This window comes from Pantherophis guttatus, chromosome 3, assembly GCF_059756535.1.
Source record: "Pantherophis guttatus breed Tessera chromosome 3, ASM5975653v1, whole genome shotgun sequence".
Classification (NCBI taxonomy): Eukaryota; Metazoa; Chordata; class Lepidosauria; order Squamata; family Colubridae; genus Pantherophis; species Pantherophis guttatus.
Window position 1 is genome coordinate 43,785,319 of NC_142065.1, and position 19,232 is coordinate 43,804,550.

Consider the following 19,232-nt stretch of genomic DNA (forward strand, 5'->3'; position numbering starts at 1 on the left):
CATATCCCTCTCAGGTAGTCCAGAAAGATACCATGGCCAAAGTATGAAATTCCAGTGTGAGGTCTGACAAGTCCAAGATAGTACAATTCTCCAGCCATCTCCTTTACAGACCAAGAAACTAGGGCGGGTCCTTTTTAGGTCACTTGCCCCATTCACTATCCAGTTGTGGACTCTGCGTTCTTTAATCTGACTATTCTCTAAGCAGCATCTCTGAGCCAGTTTCCCAAGATCATTTCCACATACCATTACAGCATAGATAAATGATAGAAATGATGAAGTTCTTCATTGTCACAAAATAGACTTTATGTAAGTTTTGCACTGAATTCTAGTCAGTTTTGCAAGAATTTATAGAATGTAATTTTGAAAGTAAGAAACATATTTTAAATATTGGAATAGGGATTGATTTATGACAAAATATGGAGTGATTCAATGATTAGGGTAGATGAGAAATGAAATCAGCAGATTCGATCATTCTTTGGGGTGGGGTGGGAGATTTTCTTGTCTGCAGAAATACGTCTCATTCAGTCATGTTCTCCTTCACATCCATTTGCAGCTTGTTGCATTTCATAACCTGTGCTTTTTCTGAGCAATGTAGTGTCAGTAGCAATATACTAATCTTCCCATTTTTCCTTCTGTAATATTAACTTTGATGGATGGCATGCTATTGAGGTGAAAAGGGGCAAGCATGAGATATGATAAAACCATAGTAGCAACCTCAGAAAGGTTAATGAATAGTAGCACTTAATCATAAGACAAGGCTGTGATAAAAGGAGAAAAGCATAGAAAAGAGCAAAATAACCTAAATGCTTGTTTTACTCCATGAAGATAAAACATTTCAGTCAGAAAGCTACCAATAAAGAACTATTTACATGCTGTGGATTGGCAGACTCTTAGAGTTTCCCTTTAAAAATATTCAAAATATTGTGATGTGGAACATTTTGTTCTAAATTAATAATGAACAACCACAAGGAGACAAATTATTTTATTTTTGAGAGCTCAGATGGAAGTATTTCTAGCTGACACTGTGTCTTCATACATCCCATCTCTTATTACTGTAAACTTGGTGTGGAGTGGGATTTGGTTTTAAAAGAAGTAGCACTGCATGTTTTTAGAACAAGAAAAAGCAGTGGTTCATAATCTCTGACAAAACCAGAAAAATTAGTAAAATACAAATTTGATTTCAAATACAGATTTGATTTTTCAGTCTAGCACTAAACCTAAATCTTGGTTTAGTGCTAGTTCCCTGTGTAGCCAATGAGTATCATATCAGGGAGTGGGAGGGGCTGGGGAGCCATCTCATCTGTAGAGTGTGCTTTGGCCTTTTTATGTGGTTAATATGAAAAGGGTTGCCTCTGAATGTGGGAGTGGTGTCCTGCTGTTTGACTCTTTGGGACTTCATTTAACATTTTTCAGAAGGAGATCTATAGCAGTCTTTTCAGAGTCTATGAACTAAAAGGCATTCTTGATTGGAGGGTCAATACGGTGCTCCAAAAAAGCCAACAGTGGCAGATCAGAAAGGCCTTTTTTAGTGTAAGAAAGAATAGTTAAAATCCCACCAGGACATGACAGGGAAATATTAATAGATAATTCCTGGGACAGGTTACTGAAACAATTAATCAAAGTAAGATAATGTGCAGTTGATGGAAGTCAGTATAAGTGGGTGATACTCTGGAGACTGATCAATATCAATTCTGGGCTTAAAAATACTCACAAATTGCTAAGTATTAGAATAGAATAACAGAGTTGGGAGGGACCTTGGAGGTCTTCTAGTCCAACCCCCTGCCCAGGCAGGAAACTCTACACCACTTCTGACAAATGGTTATCCAACATCTTCTTAAAAATTTCCAGTGTTGGAGCATTCACAACTTCTGCAGGCAAGTTGTTCCACTTATTAATTGTTCTAACTGTCAAGTTAGTCTTTGATGACTATAGGGGATGGCACTCATCTTCATGTCAAGGCCATTGAACCAGTGCTGTCTGAAAACATTTCTGCAGTCATGTGAACAGCATGAACTCACAGAGTGCAGTTCGAAAGCATGCAAATGCAAGTAGATAAATAGGTACCACTTCAATGGAAAGGTAACAGTGCTCCGTGACATCATAGAATAGGATAAGCATACCAGAAATAAAGAAATACCAGAAATAAAGAAATACCAGAAATAAAGAAATACTAGAAAGCATACCAGTATTCAATTGCATACTGACCAATGCAATTGACCAAACTGTGATCAATCCTACCCTTAGCATTATAAGGAAGTGTGCCTGCGAATAGAGTATGATACATAGACACAGACTTCCTATAATGGTGTGAAGATGTCCAATTTATCATTGTCAAAGGACATACCTTTGTCCTTTTGTCACAATGGAGTTTCCATATCACAGGTACCCTGATGCTGAGGTATACTGAAGCCAAAACAAGCTGTTGTGGCATAACATGTCCTCCTGGAGAAAATGGCAGAAGATTTAGCATCTAAATAATCCATAATGGCTCTAGATGACCTGTTCAGTGATTCACCTGCTTAATTAGCCCAATAGATGTCCTGGGGGCCACTCCTCTTTTTTTTTCTTTTTTGTTCCTTGAGCTTATTTCATGTTCTGCTGTTCTGCTTGATAGCAAGGAAGGCTGAAACTTCAGCTCCTTCTTCTAATAGGTTGGTCAGTGCAACAAATAAAAGTACAAAGATCTGGAATTGTTTTATCCATTCCTGGCTCAAAAGATGTATTCAATAGTAATTGAAATCCTTTGTGCTTCGGGAGCCAGTGGGAGATTCTTTTCCCAGCTGCCCAAATTTGGGTAACTAGTAGATGATAGCCTGGAGATACTAAAACTTAATTCTTTATTGCCACCTAATAGTTGATATATTGACTAAGCCACAGGTCAATAAATATTTCACAAAAATTATGTGGACAAACCATGAGAGCATCCAATGGCTGAACAGATCTCACATGTATCTCCAGTTCTAAGAATGCTTATTCAGCAACATGCTGTATAAATCCAGGTGATTACTGCATTGCACTTAAGAGAGACAATTTTTTTGCTGTCTCCTAGTGGTTATTAAGTCAATAGATCAAAGTCTTTTTAAAAAACAGAACAAGATTTGATTGGATAGTGCAACCAAACCTTAGAAATACCACTATGGCACTATTCTGTATGGGCAGCTTTTCTCATAATTGGTGACATTCACCTTTCAACCCAATAAAACCACAAATAACTGCCCCTACATTCCTGTTCAGAAAAGCTATGTAGCCAGCAGCGTACCATGTCCCTATTCTGGATATGTGCTTAGTAGCAGTGCAATTTATGTTGATATGATTTTTCCCCCCTAATTTCAAGACAGAAAGAAAGCATGGCAATATGGCTGGGTAGTTGAGCTCTAAGGTTAGCAACTTTTCTATCTTACTAAAAAATACTTTATCTGAAAAGCTTCAGATAAAGCCACAAAGGGCAGTGGAAGTCCATTTCTATGAACTCATCTACTGAAAAGAAAAGGGAAGATTGTAATGGATCAGAACGAAACTTGTCTAGCCTTGTGGCATAGATTAGATAAATATTATATGAGATGTGAAGAATAAATGAAAGGATTAAAAGGTATGTTAGAAAGTATAAATTAGTGTCATGTAGGTTATAGGTGCATACAAAAGTAGAAATCTACAGCTGATTATAATCACATATCAGAATTCAATGAATGATGATAATGGAAGAATTAGGAATATAATAATTTAAGAAAAAACATGTCTGATGGTAGGAGGTACATTCAAGATTTGATACTCCTCAAAGTGAGTGAAAATGTTCCTTGTAACATTTAAAGAAAACCTTCAGTACTACAAATTTGCTTTGACACACAAGGCTTATTGTCTGGGATGAGAATCCCATGATTAGAATGGAAAACTTTGATGCCATGGACCAGGCTCTTTGAAATATATGTGATAAGAATAAGGAATTTGGGGTAATTTTAACTATTTGCTATGGTTGTTTCCATTAGTGGAAAAAGGCAGAAATGATGCTGATGTAAAGAATTCATGCATCAAAAATCATAGTTATAAAGAAGCTTTGTCAATTTTTAATTGAAGAGAAATGTGCTAGGGAGATAATCTGAGTTCTTATTGGATTTTGGAGAAGACAAAACTCAGAAAAATCAAAATGATGAAATAGATATGGGTATGCCAGCAAGAACTATGGAAGAAGATACAGATTTCATCTATCCAATATTTGACAAACCTGCAGAATCGTTCTCAAAGAACTGTATTGATACAATAATGAGAAAAATCTATTCCCCATGCATTAGACACTTCCTGGAATTATGAAATAATATTTTTCCTTCAATGCTGTCAGTGAAGAAGGTAAGGCTACTCATTTTCCAATACAATTCCTTTATTCAATTGACCTCCCTGGATTGCACTACATAAACTAAAATTGAAGATAGGATCTTCCACCATTTTAATTAGTACTTGGATCTTTCATGGCTTTTCAATGCAACTCCAATAATCATGAACGAACTCTACAAGAATATCATTGTAGCAAAGGTATTGGTGCATTCAAAAATGGATTGTCATGATTCCAAGAATTATGCTCACTTATCAGAAAGTGAAGATACCCCTCTTCATCAGACACGGTTTCCAATATAGTCATGCTTTGCTCTTACTATACACAAGGTGCAAGGATAAACCATGGTTAATATGCTGATTTATCTGGAGAAATCTCTATTCCAGTATGGTTGTATGTATGTATGTATGTATGTATGTATGTATGTATGTGTATGTATGTATGTATGTATGTATGTATGTATTTATTTATTTATTTATTTATTTATTTGAAAATTTATATTGCTGCCTATTCTCACATGGCGGCTTACAGGGGTATAAAAACATCATATATATAAACATAAAACTAATAAAAGAAAATAATCAAATAATAAATTAATAATATAATAGGCCCCTCCCACCCCTCACCCTGGCAACAACACATCACACCAGCCATTTAATGAGCTCCATCCCACTCTGGTTTCCCAGGCCCACTGGCAGAACCAGGTCTTTGATATGTTACTTTAAGCCAAGGAAAAAGAAATGAAAACATTAAGAGTATTTTTAAAGTAGAGCCAACAAGTTACTGCCAACAAATGTCATCAAAAGTGTCCTATGTTAAACAATAAGTATGTATATTTGCCCTGCGATACATCTTTATTCTTTAATAACATGATATATTCTTCTTTAATTTTAAGACCAAAATGATATCAATTCGCCCATGACCATTCTATTTCTCTGTTTAGGTAAGGAAACCTCTCTGAAAGGATGACCCAATGGTCCCAAGTTGTCTAGTGGAATTTAAAATTAAAATGGACTGATTCAGTATGAAAATTAAATGACAGACTGCTGCAAAAACTATTTTTGAAATTTCTAGAGGGATGAAAGTGATTGTCAAAGAGCAGAAATGAAACAGATGCCGTTTATGTTATAATGTTTATAACTGATCTGTATGGAATGATCAATGTTTAACTTCTGGTTACAGTAAATCTATATTATTTGCTGTCATGTTATTTCATGACAGTGTGTTAATATTTTACTTCTAAGATGGTTTTCCTCAACATGGCAATCCTACAGCTAGCACCAGAATTCCCAGCCAGTTGACCAAAATTGAGTGAGAATTGTAAGAGAATAGATGGTTTAATCCATGTATTAGTTTTTCTGGTTCTGACTTGGATGACAAACAAAGCAGCTAGTAGATTTTAAATATTAGACATTTATTTAACATTAACAGAGTTGGAAGGGATCTTGGAGGTCATCTAGTCCAACACCTTGCTCATGCAGGAGACCTGTACTAGGGATTTGAACCGTTGAACCTCCGACCTTTCTGATCAACAAGCTCAGTGTCTTAGCCCAGTGGCTAAGAGACACCTATATTTCTGCTTCAGAGGACACTAAAATGTTATTTGCATGTATCTATTTTTGATGTGACAGATCAAAATGACAAAATTAGCTTACATTGCAATAGTTTTAGCATTTGTTTTGTGGCTATAATTTGCTGGTGATGTGAGTATGCTGTCTGCAACCATGATATTCCTGTATTACTGGACAATCATGATAAATAAGATACTGTCCTGTAATTTTACAGTGTTACAATAATAAATTAACTACAAGAATACTGACTAAAAAAATATTCTGAAACATAGTGACGTTCTTGAGTTCAGTTACTTTAAATTGATCCTTTCTCCTATTGTAGTTCCTCCTTTTTTCTATACAAAATGTATACCAAACTAGAACTAGATAACTACTCATCAAGTAACAAAGTTTACATGGAACTACCTAATATAATACTGATTGGTGTAAATGGCTGCATATACATAAAGGTAGAATGGTTTTCTGAAGGACTGATGAGCATTTAATCTGCTAAAAAGGGTTCTGACTGAATCACACTATGGCTTATTGTAATTCCAAATCCTATATCCTCATGTATCCATTCAAAATAAGGAAGGATGAATGTTACAGAGCAATCCAGTTACATGGTGGTGAGGACATTTGGATACGATTAGGGACAAATATACAATGGAATAAAATCTATGAAAGTACCAATACAGAAGGCATAGTGACTATTATGAATTAATCAGAAGCAAGCTTTTGATTGGTACAGGTATTTTTGTCTAATTTACACAGCTACCCATTCACCAAAAGTGATTCTGAGTGGCATACAACAAGCTGAAACAATAAATCATTTGTCAGTTAATTATAAAAACATTTAAAAACTGCAAAAAAAACCCAACCCAACCCACAAACAAACAAGAAATACAGAGGGTGCTAATAAAAGAGACACTTCACAAGTTCATCCATCTCCTGCCAGGTTTGCTGGCATCATCCTAACTTATTCTGTACTCAAGCTCTACTTTTTTCTCTGATATCTCATTTAAAATCTTCCTCTTTGCAAAAAGAAGCTATGATAGCTTTTAAAGAAGAATCTGACATCCTGCAAAGCTACCATTAAGAATCAACATTAAGATCTTTTATATTTAAATTAGAGATAATATTGGATGCAGCATGGGGAACTAGTCCTGGGTGTGACTCTTGAAAAAAGCTGCAATTTCCCCAGCTATTGTCACTCTGTTGTCCCTGATTGTCACCAGCTACAAATTCCAGTGATTTACTGAGACACAGGGTATAATTTCCATCAAGTGTAAGGAGTTATAGCTCCACCAAACATCCCCTTGGAGGGGCTGCTGATTGGCTGTCAGCTGGGCATTGTTACATTCAGTTGTGAGCAATCTGCATTGATTTTTTCCTGCAAATGTGAGATGGGTGAGGCAGCATAAAGGACAAACACATTGAAATTAGCTTTACTACCCCATTGATAAAGAAAATCAAAGAAGGGACCCTCCAAGCACTTTAAACTAGGCAATTACCTTCCTTTTTATAGTTTTTCTTTTCTTTTTTCTTTCTTCTGCAGATCACATGGCAATCACATTTTCTGAAATACTTGAAAGCAGGAAAGAGACATGGGCTAATAATTACCATTATATATTTTCTCATGCTTCCTTTAAGGAATTCACAGAGGCATTTTAACATTAAAGCAATACTTGTGAGGTGTCAAGATTGTAACCTTCGCTAAAAAAACTAAGAGAATTTGACAGCTGACTCAGATTAGAATTCAGGACTAGTACCTGGAATAGTAGGTACTAATTGACTCTGATAAACAAACATATACTGGATGTATCTTATTTCCATGCTAGGTTTTGGGGAAAACCGGGAGTTCTTTCTTAACACAATCATCAGACTGACAGGTCATGATAGTGTAGCAATCTATTGCTAAGTAATTTTTGATTGTATTTGTTAATATTTTATACAGTTTTGCTCTATTCAGTTTTGTTTTAACTCTGTACAGTACCTAGAATCACATTATATCAAAGGCAATATAGAGATATAAGAGATTCCAAGGCCAAATAATTCTTGTCAAGCAATTTTTCTATTTCTAAATTTTGGCATGAGAATGTGAAACATGCTGTGTTGTTGCCATAACAGGCATCCATTGTCATATGTCAGCTAAAGGTAGTTGTAATTAAATCTGCAGCGCTTCCTCAGTTACTGAAACATGGAATGGAGCAAACAAATTGTTCCACTGAAAGTGTACATGCACAAGATTGTTACCACTAACTTGCCCCACTGGCTTCAGTAGAAATTGTAGAGCAGTTTTATTAGCGTTTGTATAAATCTTGTCTGTGGCATGAACAAAGGACTTCAAATTATTAATGCAGATGGGCTATTTTCCAGGTTTGTGCGGCTGTTTTGGAAGCTACTCTCAGCTGTCTGTACGCATACACATATTTTCCAGACAGCTGCACAAGGAAGGAAGGAGATGCATCTGCTTGTACAATTCAGAGAGCTGCTTCATTTCTGCACTCATGATTTGTAAAGCACTTCTTTTCAAAGGATTTGCATGAGCACAATTCTACACATTTTACTTCAAGCAAATCCCACTTTGTTTAATAATATTATGGGCTAATAGCCTTACACATGACTTATTCTTAGCCATTCTTAATTCTCAATAAGTTCACTTCTGTACAGTCACTTACTGTACTCCAATCGCTTTTCAGATGTTATATAAAAGTTGCAATATATGTAAGCTCCCCATGAAAGAGCAGCCAGAAGTTTATAGAAATTGTGATATACATTTATTGATTTGCTTACTCAGACAGGATTTCTGATCATAACATTCATTTGCTGCTTTAAAATAGTGTCACAAATTAGAGATCTGTGAATATTCAGGTGCACCAGAGCTTACAATGATCACTTTATAAATTGGCTTCCTCATCTGTTTCAGTAAAGATCCATATGAATTTTCAAGTTTGGATTTGGTGTCTGGATATTAAAACTATTCTTAACCTGGAATTCTTCTGAATCATCATCACCCCAGGGATCCCATAATGCAAAAATGGGATTATTTGGAAGCAAAAATGTGCAGTAGTAAAATGGAACAGGTTTAAATATTCTAACACTGTTGTGTGTAGCTTGATGCATATGTGGCTATAAAATAAATTTTTACGATAGCTCATTTATTTTTGCTGTCAGAATGTGTGGAGTATATTTATGCTTATATGAACGCTTTGTGTCTGAAATGGGGAAGCACCAGAGGCTTTGTGTTAGTTAATCTTTGCCTGTTTTCTTTCTTGATTGTTTCATTAAAAAGTTTTATTAAAAAGAAAAATTCTGAAACTGAAGAGAAGGTGCATTCTCATTTGAAATCTTATTTTATATTATATTGGTATCCAGTGATCCATTGTAGATGTATATATTTGAAGGAAGGATACTTGGCAGTCAAATATTACTAGTCAAAGTACAGGTACTCTTTGACTTATAACAATTCATTTAGTGATTGTTCAAAAAAACAAGAATCTATCCTAACTGTTATAAATTACTGAAAAAAATTGCAACAGCAGTGATTTATGATCGTTTTTCACACCATTGCAGCATGGTGACATGACGAAAATTCAGATGCTTGGCAACTGACTGTTTATGACTGTTGCATGTCTTAGAGTCATGTGATCACTTCTTTGACAAGCAAAGTCAATGGGGAAGCCAGATTCACTTAATAACCGTGTTATTAATTCAACAACTGCAGTGGTTCACTTAACAACTGTGGCAAGAAAATGGGGCAAAATTCATTTAAATGTCTTGTTTAGCAACATAAATGTTGAACTCAATTGTGGTTGTAAGTCAAGGACTGCATGTATTGCAAGCTTTCAAAAGCAAAAAGAAAAATTCTGAGAGAGCAAAAAGGGCAGGAAGAAGTTAAGCTAATTCTATCAGAACCCATACTTTACAATACATTCATCTTTTCATAATCCTCTTCCAAAATGAGCAGTGAACAGGCTACTGAGCAGAGAATAACTAACTACCTGTTATTTCAGTTATAGATATAGACAAAACAATTTCTAATTTCTTCTCAGGACAGAGTCTGTAGCTGAGAAGATGCTGACTAACTGGTTTGCTTTCTTACTCCACAAATTTCTAAAGGTAAGGAGCCAGGGATTTACCCTTGATTCTGTTTTACTTGTTCCATATTTTTTGTGCGTTGTTGATTATATTTAATTTTTGAAGGGGATGATGAAAATCCAATCCAGAGGCTGGAAATAATATGCAAAACAATACATAGTTAATTTTTAAAACTGCCTTTTAATTGGCTTACTACTGATACTAATTAATACATTGAGTATACTATTAATAGTGTATTTGACTTGCTGTTCCTCAAGTGCTTGCTCACAGAACTGAACAATAAAATGGGCTTAGTTACATAAGACTACCTGATACAAATGAGTAGAATAAATGATAAGATTTTTTAAAAAAATCCATCTTTTCTGTTCCTTTCTCTTTTTTGATAAATGCTACCAAAAATTAGCATATTATTTGGAGCAACAAAAAAGTGAATTGTCTGAATGGTTTGATTAAAAAAAAAACTAAAGTAAAACAATGTTAACATTTAGCTTTTCTTGAATAAATTATCTCTTTATTGATGTGTAAATTCTCTTTTCTTCCTTACCAACCAGGAATGTGCTGGAGAACCACTCTTCATGTTGTACTGTGCCATCAAGCAACAGATGGAGAAAGGCCCAATTGATGCTATTACAGGGGAAGCACGTTATTCCCTCAGTGAAGACAAGCTGATTAGACAGCAGATCGAGTACAAAACACTAGTGAGTGGGTGTCTTCTCTAAACAGCTTATGCTAGCATCACCTGCTGATCATCATGTGAAATATAGTAAGGTTGATTCCCTGATATGTATTAAACCAAGAATCTACATGATACCTCCAAAATTCTCTGATAGTGGGGCTTTCTCGTGAAGAAATATATATGGCAATTTAAAACATCAAAACAGAGAGACTTCCTTAGAACAAGTGAGGAAGGGAATGTTTTACTGAGGATATCCATAAATAAAACCAAGTCTTATACTTTAGGGCCCCTTAATTTCAATAGTGAAACCCAACATTCCTAATTGTCAAGGGGTTTTCATACTTTTATTTGCTGTTTCTATGTACAACTGAAATTATCCCAAAGTATTGTGTATTTCACTTCATATAAGCAAATTTTATCCTTATTTGGGAAAATATACAGGCAACTCAGTGACAGTCTATTTCTGTGTATATATTTTGCAAATTCAATGAAGTTTATATCCTCCTATTTCTACATCAAGACTTTTTTTAATGTGACATAAGCAATTATTTTCCCAATCTAAGTAACACTAATATAGCACACTAAATTTTCTTGTTGGAGCTGTATACAGTAAAATATTTCTAGCTTATTTCTAATCATTACTATGATTAAATGGTGATGGTTTCTCCCTAACTTTTCCAAGTTTAGTTTCCCATTTTAATTATTTTGCTTTTTTAGATCTTGAACTGTGTGAATCCTGATAATGAAAATAGCCCTGAGATTCCTGTGAAGGTGCTTAACTGTGATACTATCACACAAGTCAAGGAGAAGATTCTTGATGCAGTATATAAAAATGTTCCATATTCCCAAAGGCCTCGAGCTGTTGACATGGACTTGGGTAGGAATCTGTTTGTTTTGTGATAACAGAGAGAAATATATGAGTTTGGGTTCTGTCTATGAAGGGATCATAATATTTAAGGAACCCATGGAAAATCATAAGAAATAGCCTGCATATAGAACTATGAATTTGGTTACAGTATTATTGCATTTATTTATATTTTACATATAGAAAAATTGTAGTCTATATATGACAAGAAGTGTAGCTGTCCTTATTGGGGTAAGATTAATGAAGGATGGTCCAATGTAGATATACATACTGTTTACTGTGAAGGTGGTCTTTGTTTCTTCTTCCTTTACTATTCACAGATTTAAGCTACATAAGAGGATAATTGCATAAGTACAGTCAATCCTTATATTATTCTAAATTAAACATATAAGGTCTTAGTGTGGATTGGAAGCAATTGGAAAGGGCTAATCCTCAGCTTTGTCATCTGATCCATCTCATTTTATATATATACAAAAATAAGCTTAGATAAAGAAGGGTTTTTACTTGGAAAAAAAACCAGAATAAATTGTAAAGTTTATTTATTTTATAATTGAAAAGTTCAGAGGTAAAGGTTTTCTCTCTCGTGCCCATAATACATGATTTTGATTGTGTGTTTAATGTACAGTATAACAAGAGTAGAGTCAGCTGTAAGCAATGTAATTAATGTATATACATTTGACTACTCTGATGCTGCCTAATTCTCTAAGATCTCTCAGAAGGTTTTTAGTATAGATGGGAGAATACAACAGATTGTCTGCAATGCGCTCTGAAATATTGGGGTCAGTCTCCTCAATCCCATCTGTTGAAACCAGAAAACATCAACTGAATTTGTGAAGGAGTAAACAGCTGTTGAATGTCATTTCTTATTTATTTATTTTATTTATTTATTTATGAAAGATAAGTATTTTGAGTTTTTCATTCCCACAATGAGATTTCTAGGCTTCTGATTTGATTCACGAGTCTGTTGTTACTCTTTCTTTAGAATGGCGCCAAGGCCGAATAGCACGTGTGGTACTTCAGGATGAAGACATCACAACCAAGATTGAGGGTGACTGGAAGCGGTTAAACACATTGATTCATTATCAGGTAGGCAAACAAAACCTAGCATGCAGGCCACAGAAATCAGTTGAGTGGACAAAAGGGGAGGGGGAATACCTGAAACCTAATTTCTCAGCATCTTTTCTAATAAGACAGGCAGCGAGAGGCATATTTAGATGATAAATCAGAATGGTTCAGCATGTTCACATATTAAAAAGGAAAACCATCCTGATGCACATCTCACTGAAACAAGCAGACCTCTAAATTGAGTAAATTAAAAATGCCAGCTGTGTTCCTTAGACAGACAGTATATGCAGATGAGCTAAAGAGGCAGCAAACGTGTAACCCAATACTGATGTTTTATACCATATTTGCATTCCATTTCTCTGATCTCAATAGCAGTATCTTGTCAGTGGACCTTCAGAGACACTGGCTTTCAGCTCAGAGAACTTCTTGCATGGGCATGTGGAGGAATTTGTTCAGTATATATTGTACACAGTTGTTCAGATTTTCTCAGAACTGGACACCAGCCTAGTTGAAGATCTGATAAGGTGATAGCCTGGAAGGAATCATCTCATAATCTAGGACTGGATTGAGCTTGCTGCGAGTAAGGAAGTGGCCAAAGTCCTTAGGATGTGATATCAGCCACCTCCTGAGGGTTCAGTACTCTTCTATTCAGCATCTACATGAGTCCACTGGGTGATTTCATCATTGCAGTCAGTATATTGATCAGGTCAACAGTATGGTTTTTTAAAGAATATTTCTATGCCCAATTAAGCAATACTGTCTTACCCAGTCCCTGGAGGCTATGTGGTTCTGGATGGGGAATCTCAGGTTATAGCAGAACCCAGGCAAGATGGAAAGGCTTTGAGTTTTGTGTATTACTTCTAGGACTATGCCATCTTTGGTGCTGAGCAGAGCTGCATTGCACCAAATAGACTCCATGTGCAATCTGGGAGTCCTCCTATACTCACAACCAGTGGTGGATTTCAATTTTTTTTACTACTGGTTCTGTGGGTGTGGCTTGGTGGGCTTGGTGGGCGTGGCAGGGGAAGGATACTACAAAATCTCCATTCCCACCCCAATCCAGAGGAAGGTTACTGCAAAATCCCAATTTCCTCCCTATCAGCTGAGACTCGGGAGGCAGAGAATAGATGGAGACTGGGCCAGTCAGAATTTTTACTACCAGTTCTCTGAACTACACAAATTTCCACTACCAGTTCTCCAGAACTGGTCAGAACCTACTGAAAACCACCTCTGCTCACAACCCCTCATGGCTGGTGCAGTAATGTCTAGAAGAGTTCTTGAACAGCTTTGGGTAGTATACCAGCTGGACTTGTGCCTAAATTGAGGCCTCTGATCACAGCCAGACATGTTCAAGTCATCTTCCAGATGGACCTTCATGGCATGGGGCTGGATTATCTGAGGGACTGCTTCTCCCTAATCAAATCTGCCTCTCTCATCATATCTGGCAGTGAAGGCATATTGTGTGTCTCATCTGCTAGGGATCTACATTTGACAAGGCTTCTTTGCCCTAGTGACTGCTTTATGGAATATTCTTTTCCTTGTGAGGTGGGAAAAAGCAACAGTCAAAATAAACATCTCCAGGCTATCAAGCTGCATGTGCAAATGATTTTCCACAAAGCCACCTAGAAAGCTGCTTTTAGGAAGAGATGCCAGTTTTATATGACACTGTCTCCATATTGTGAAAATTTGTGACTTTCACCTTTCATTTTGGATGTAGTCCAATATGCAATATAGCACACAAATTCATACTTTCTGATTAAACAAGCAACAACTATGGCATCAAAAGGTGTTAGTGATGATATGTTGCCAATTCTCAGTATCAATATCAGCCAGTCCTATCTGGCTTGCTCAGGTCTGGAGTACATCTGTAATCATCATGATGAATAATATTACAAAGAGTAGACATGGCCCCTACTACAAATCCTAATTATGTTATTTTAATGAGTAAACCTTTTATTCGTATTCATTTAGTCTCCTATTTATTAACTCTTTTAAGGATAAAAATGAATGGGAGATTGATTGTTTCTCAACTACATGTTTAGAATTCAATATAAAGAGGATATGTGATTTTTGTTAAGTCTGATTATATAGGAGATCATACCCAGAAAATCATTAGTTCTGCTTGAATCTAAATACTGTGTATCTATTGATTCTTTTGGACATTTTACAGTGTCCTCGAAGTGGAACAATTTAGTTACAATTTGGTCCTTTATGAAATATTAGTTAATCTCATAAGTGTGCATGGGCTCCAGGTCAAGTTATGTATGTTTTCAATTTAGCTCCTATCCAAAGAAAACATGCATTTACTATAAAAAATACCCTCACATGGATGAAAGCAAATACATTTCAATTGCCAGATAAATTAATTGGATTTGAACATCTGAAATGTTATTTAGCCACCTTTAACCTACAGCACAATCACCCTTGATCTTTACACAATCCAGCATGAAAGAATCTTAATAAAATTATCAAAGAATAAAATTGTCCTCTTGACCCTCCTTCTAAAATTGTTTGCTTTTAATCCCAAACACAATGATTGTAGGTTAGTGCACAGATTAAGAAAGATGACCTAGATAGAGATACACTGGAATCTGTTGACTGGACAAAAGGGGCCTAAACATTATTTTTAAGCCCCTAGCATCTGTATAAAGTTTGGAAATATCTCAAGCAGATGCTTCTCTAATTCTTTCATAATAAGATGGTGAAGGGGGTATGACAAAATCAGGTTTTCAAGATTCTATTGTTATAGCCAGTCTCATTAAAGTAGTTTCAGCCTTCTTCTGGTGTTGATATCCTGGTCTGGTCTACCTAGTGGGCTGGCAGTTAGGCATGAATACATTTTTTTAAAACTGAGATACAGACTTCTATATGTGTAGACTTTCTCTGATTTGGATCTTTGCACAGATCTTGAATATAGTCTTTCTGCTGACATTTATGCTCAGTACATGGATATGGGGAAGGAAGCCACAATTCTCCTCTCTTATAAAGAACCTTTGGACAAAAAAATAGGGTTTAAAAAAAATCTAAAGCCATTGTGAAGTTAAATTTGTCCCAACTACAATATTCCCATTCATTCCCCAAACTATTTTATTCTACTTGTCCTAGTGCTCTGGGCTTCTAAAATCCCTATATCTCTCTTGGCATTCACCTAAGTACTATGTGGCATGAAAGTTGCATTTTCAAGGTTAGCAAGTAAATTATCAACATCCCTCTTTAAATAGAAACATAGATTATCCATGTCTACACAGCAGTTAAGCAATAGTCATGCTGATTTTAAATAAATGATATGAAAAGCCAGGCAAGACCATGGCATTCAATTGTACATTTTTAAAATCAACATTGCCAAATCTGTTTCATTGAATAGAGGGAATGACTGCTCAATTCTTCTTATTCATTATCAATTTTACCATAAATATAAGGAAGCAAATCATTCTGTTGTTATAAAAAAGCACTTATGAAAATCCAGTGCAATCTTTAACCATCTTTGTTAACAGTATATCCAACCAAGTTAAATAAGATTTAACCTCCACTTAAGATTTAAGCATCTTTCCTATTTCTTTCTTTCTTAGCTTTTTTTGTGCCCATTAAGGATATGTGAGGGCTCAGAAATTCTCAATCAAGTTTATTTATACTCAGTCAACAAATAATTGAGTTAGATTCTTACTCGACTCCTAGTCACCTTTGCAATCCTAGAAATTCACTGTTTGATAAATTCATTTCCCAAGGATTCAGTGTTTTTACACGTGCAAATAACATTGTGCAGGCAAGAATTGTAGGGCAGAAGAATGTAATGAATTTTCAATTGCGGGTACTGATTAGGGTGAAGCAAAGAATACATAGAGCTCAGAAAGTAGGTTTAACCCTTGCTGTAATAAGGTGAGCTGATCACTAAGCTAACTGAATATTTGAAGTTTTAGGAACAAGCTGTTGAAGATAGTTGGTCATACTACAACAAATTGAAAACCACCTAGGAAGTCTTGGGCTGGTTATTTCAATGTTTCTTCTTAGATAAATTAGTAAAATTAGTTTTTTTAAAAAGAGTAAAGAAAACTAGCGTTTAATAGAATATGCGTTGCTGAAGGAAAATTCTCAAAATGTAATGTTTGCTTCACCAACGTTTCAAAGTTTTTTGAGAATCTCACCTGGCACATAGATGGCAGTAGGCCAGAGCTTCGAATGAGCTTTCAAGCAGTCTTTGAAACGTTCCTCTTCCAAGGCTATGAATAAACTAAAGTGATGTCATGGGATAAGAGGACCTGCCTGTCCTTTTATGGATTGTATGTATGTATGTAGCAATAGCACTTAGACTTACCTGTATTTTTTGGACTATAAGACACACCGGAGTATAAGATGCACCTTAGTTTTTGGGGAGGAAAATAAGAAAAAAGCTGATTGGCGGGTGGATCGACCTCCTGGACTACCCCCAATCAGCTGTTCCCCGACGTGAACTTTAGCAACAGGTTCGTTGGTTGTTAGCTCTGCGCCTTGCTTTTTTTTCAGCCTTTGAAACCTTTCTAAGCAGTTTACAGAGTCAGCCTTTTGCCCCCAAGAGTATGTATTTTGTTTATTAACTGGTTAAGCAAAAAGCAAAGAGTGTAATAAATGAACAATTTTCTTACATGGGAATTTCTCTTCATTTTACTTGTGATGTTAGAACTGCACTAAGAGAAACTATTACTAGCCCAAAGTCAGTCAATGATTTTCTGTGGTGAGGATAACCTTAAATATTATACCATAGTGAAGCTCTTATGGATAATTCAATGGAAATGTCAGCCTAGTGGGTGATGATTTTGAAAATATAGCCTCTGTACTGGGGGACATTAGGAAATTATTGAAAATAAAACTGCCAACTTTGTAGTGCCCTTATGTCACTCTCAGCTCTATAATACTATCTTCAATTCTAGTTTAAAAGTGCAGAAGATGCAACCAAAATGATGGAAAATCTTTTTCTTAAGGGGAAAGGCTTGAAGGAAAGGGATTGGGGGAAAATGATTTCAGGGGAACAGGATTAAGAGGTATAAAACATGCTATGGAGAAAGTGGGCAGAGTGACATTTTCTCCCACTCAAATCAGTAGAACCAGAGGTCATCCAATAATACTGATTGATAGGAGATTAAGAACAGATAAAATAAAATCCCTCTTCACACACTGGGTAATTAATTCTGGAATTTATAACTGCAATACGTGATGATGGCCACTAAACTCAGATGGTTTTACAGGATTGGATAAATTTGTAGATTTCAGCTTCCTAAAACTGACTAATCTTGAAAAATCAAGGTTATCTCTAAACCAGGGTCATCATGCCTCCAAATTCCACTTGCAGGCAAACAATGGCAGAAGATAGATATGCCTTCATCCCCCATTTGAGAGCATCTTAGAAGAATATGGTTGGCTGCTGTGAGAAATAAAATGCTGGACTAAGACATGCTAACTTCTCTTTAGTACTAGTTGCCTAGATCATGTATTGCAGAGTTGCTAGTATTTTCCTGTGCTCCTGGTTTGCCCTTTACATTAATCAGACAGTTGCTCCAGCTGACAGTAATAGCTGTTTCTATTTCATGAGAATGAAAAAGAAATAATTTGCTACTAAATGTGCACAATCTATTCTTAACATATCATTTATCAGCTCAACTCAAAGTTGTTTAAGCTGCAGGGAGCACCTAGTTTTTCTTGAATAGAAATTTTATCGAAGTGACACTTTAACACATACTAGTTGCAAGTTATTAGTGATTTTAAAAAAAATGAGTTAGACTTCTGAGTAGATATTCAAAATAATAAATAGTGATGTTTGTTATATAATCCTCAGCCAAGATAATATATTTTACTGTAATTAGCAGTCACCCTAGAACTTCAGTATGGTGATTATTTGGAACCAAGAGATATTTTTTTCTTAGAAAGACCAAGTGTACAGTTTAAGACAGTAACTGTGATTAAAAGTGTGTTGCATCCATTTTAGTTCCATTGCTAGCTGTGGCTCATTCTAAAAGTACTATGATAACCAGTAATGTCCAAAATAGATTCACACTTTGTGGGGCTTTTGGATCTTTTGTAGTGGGAGTTTATGAACCAAAAGAAATATATTATATGCATGCTTAAACCAGAAAAGTCCATGCAACCCCACCAAGCTGCACAAAATATACAACTAGCAGATTTCTTCTTTTGCCCTATGACAGCCCAAAAGATAAATCAGATCAGGTAACTGACTCTACCAGAAAATTAGAACTATATTTTATTTAGATAAGTGGAATTGCAATAATCTTACAAATGTCCTTCCTCAGGAGGAGCCTGCCTGGGTGTTTTATTTATTTGTTTAACAAATGAAGATGAAAATGTGCATATATTTCAACATACAATTTCTCTAAATGTACAGTATATCATTTTATAGCACATCATTCTCATATATAACTTTAGGGTATGTAAATTAGAACAGCTCATTCCAATTGCTATCTGAAATTTCTCCCAAATCTAATTCTAGAAGGAAAACTTGAAAAATGCCAATGCTGGTGTCAAACAGTTAGTAATTAAATTTTAAAAAATTAAAACATTAAATATTTGTCCAATTCTGTTTCAGTTGATAAAGTAATATATGTTTGGAATTAATTTATTTTGGATTATTCCAACTTTAAATCAAACATAATCACAACCATTTAA

The 19,232-nt window shown here is 35.5% G+C and overlaps 1 protein-coding gene across 1 annotated transcript in view; it reads left to right on the forward strand.

The window, feature by feature from the left end:
* PLXNA2 (plexin A2) overlaps positions 1 to 19,232 on the forward strand; it is a 449,635-nt gene that overhangs the window by 408,999 nt on the left and 21,404 nt on the right. Inside the window, exons 23-26 of the mRNA XM_034414337.3 lie at positions 9,930 to 9,996; positions 10,527 to 10,673; positions 11,369 to 11,528; positions 12,499 to 12,602. Of these exons, the coding sequence (XP_034270228.1) occupies positions 9,930 to 9,996; positions 10,527 to 10,673; positions 11,369 to 11,528; positions 12,499 to 12,602 (478 nt within the window). The remainder of the gene's footprint in view (positions 1 to 9,929; positions 9,997 to 10,526; positions 10,674 to 11,368; positions 11,529 to 12,498; positions 12,603 to 19,232) is intronic.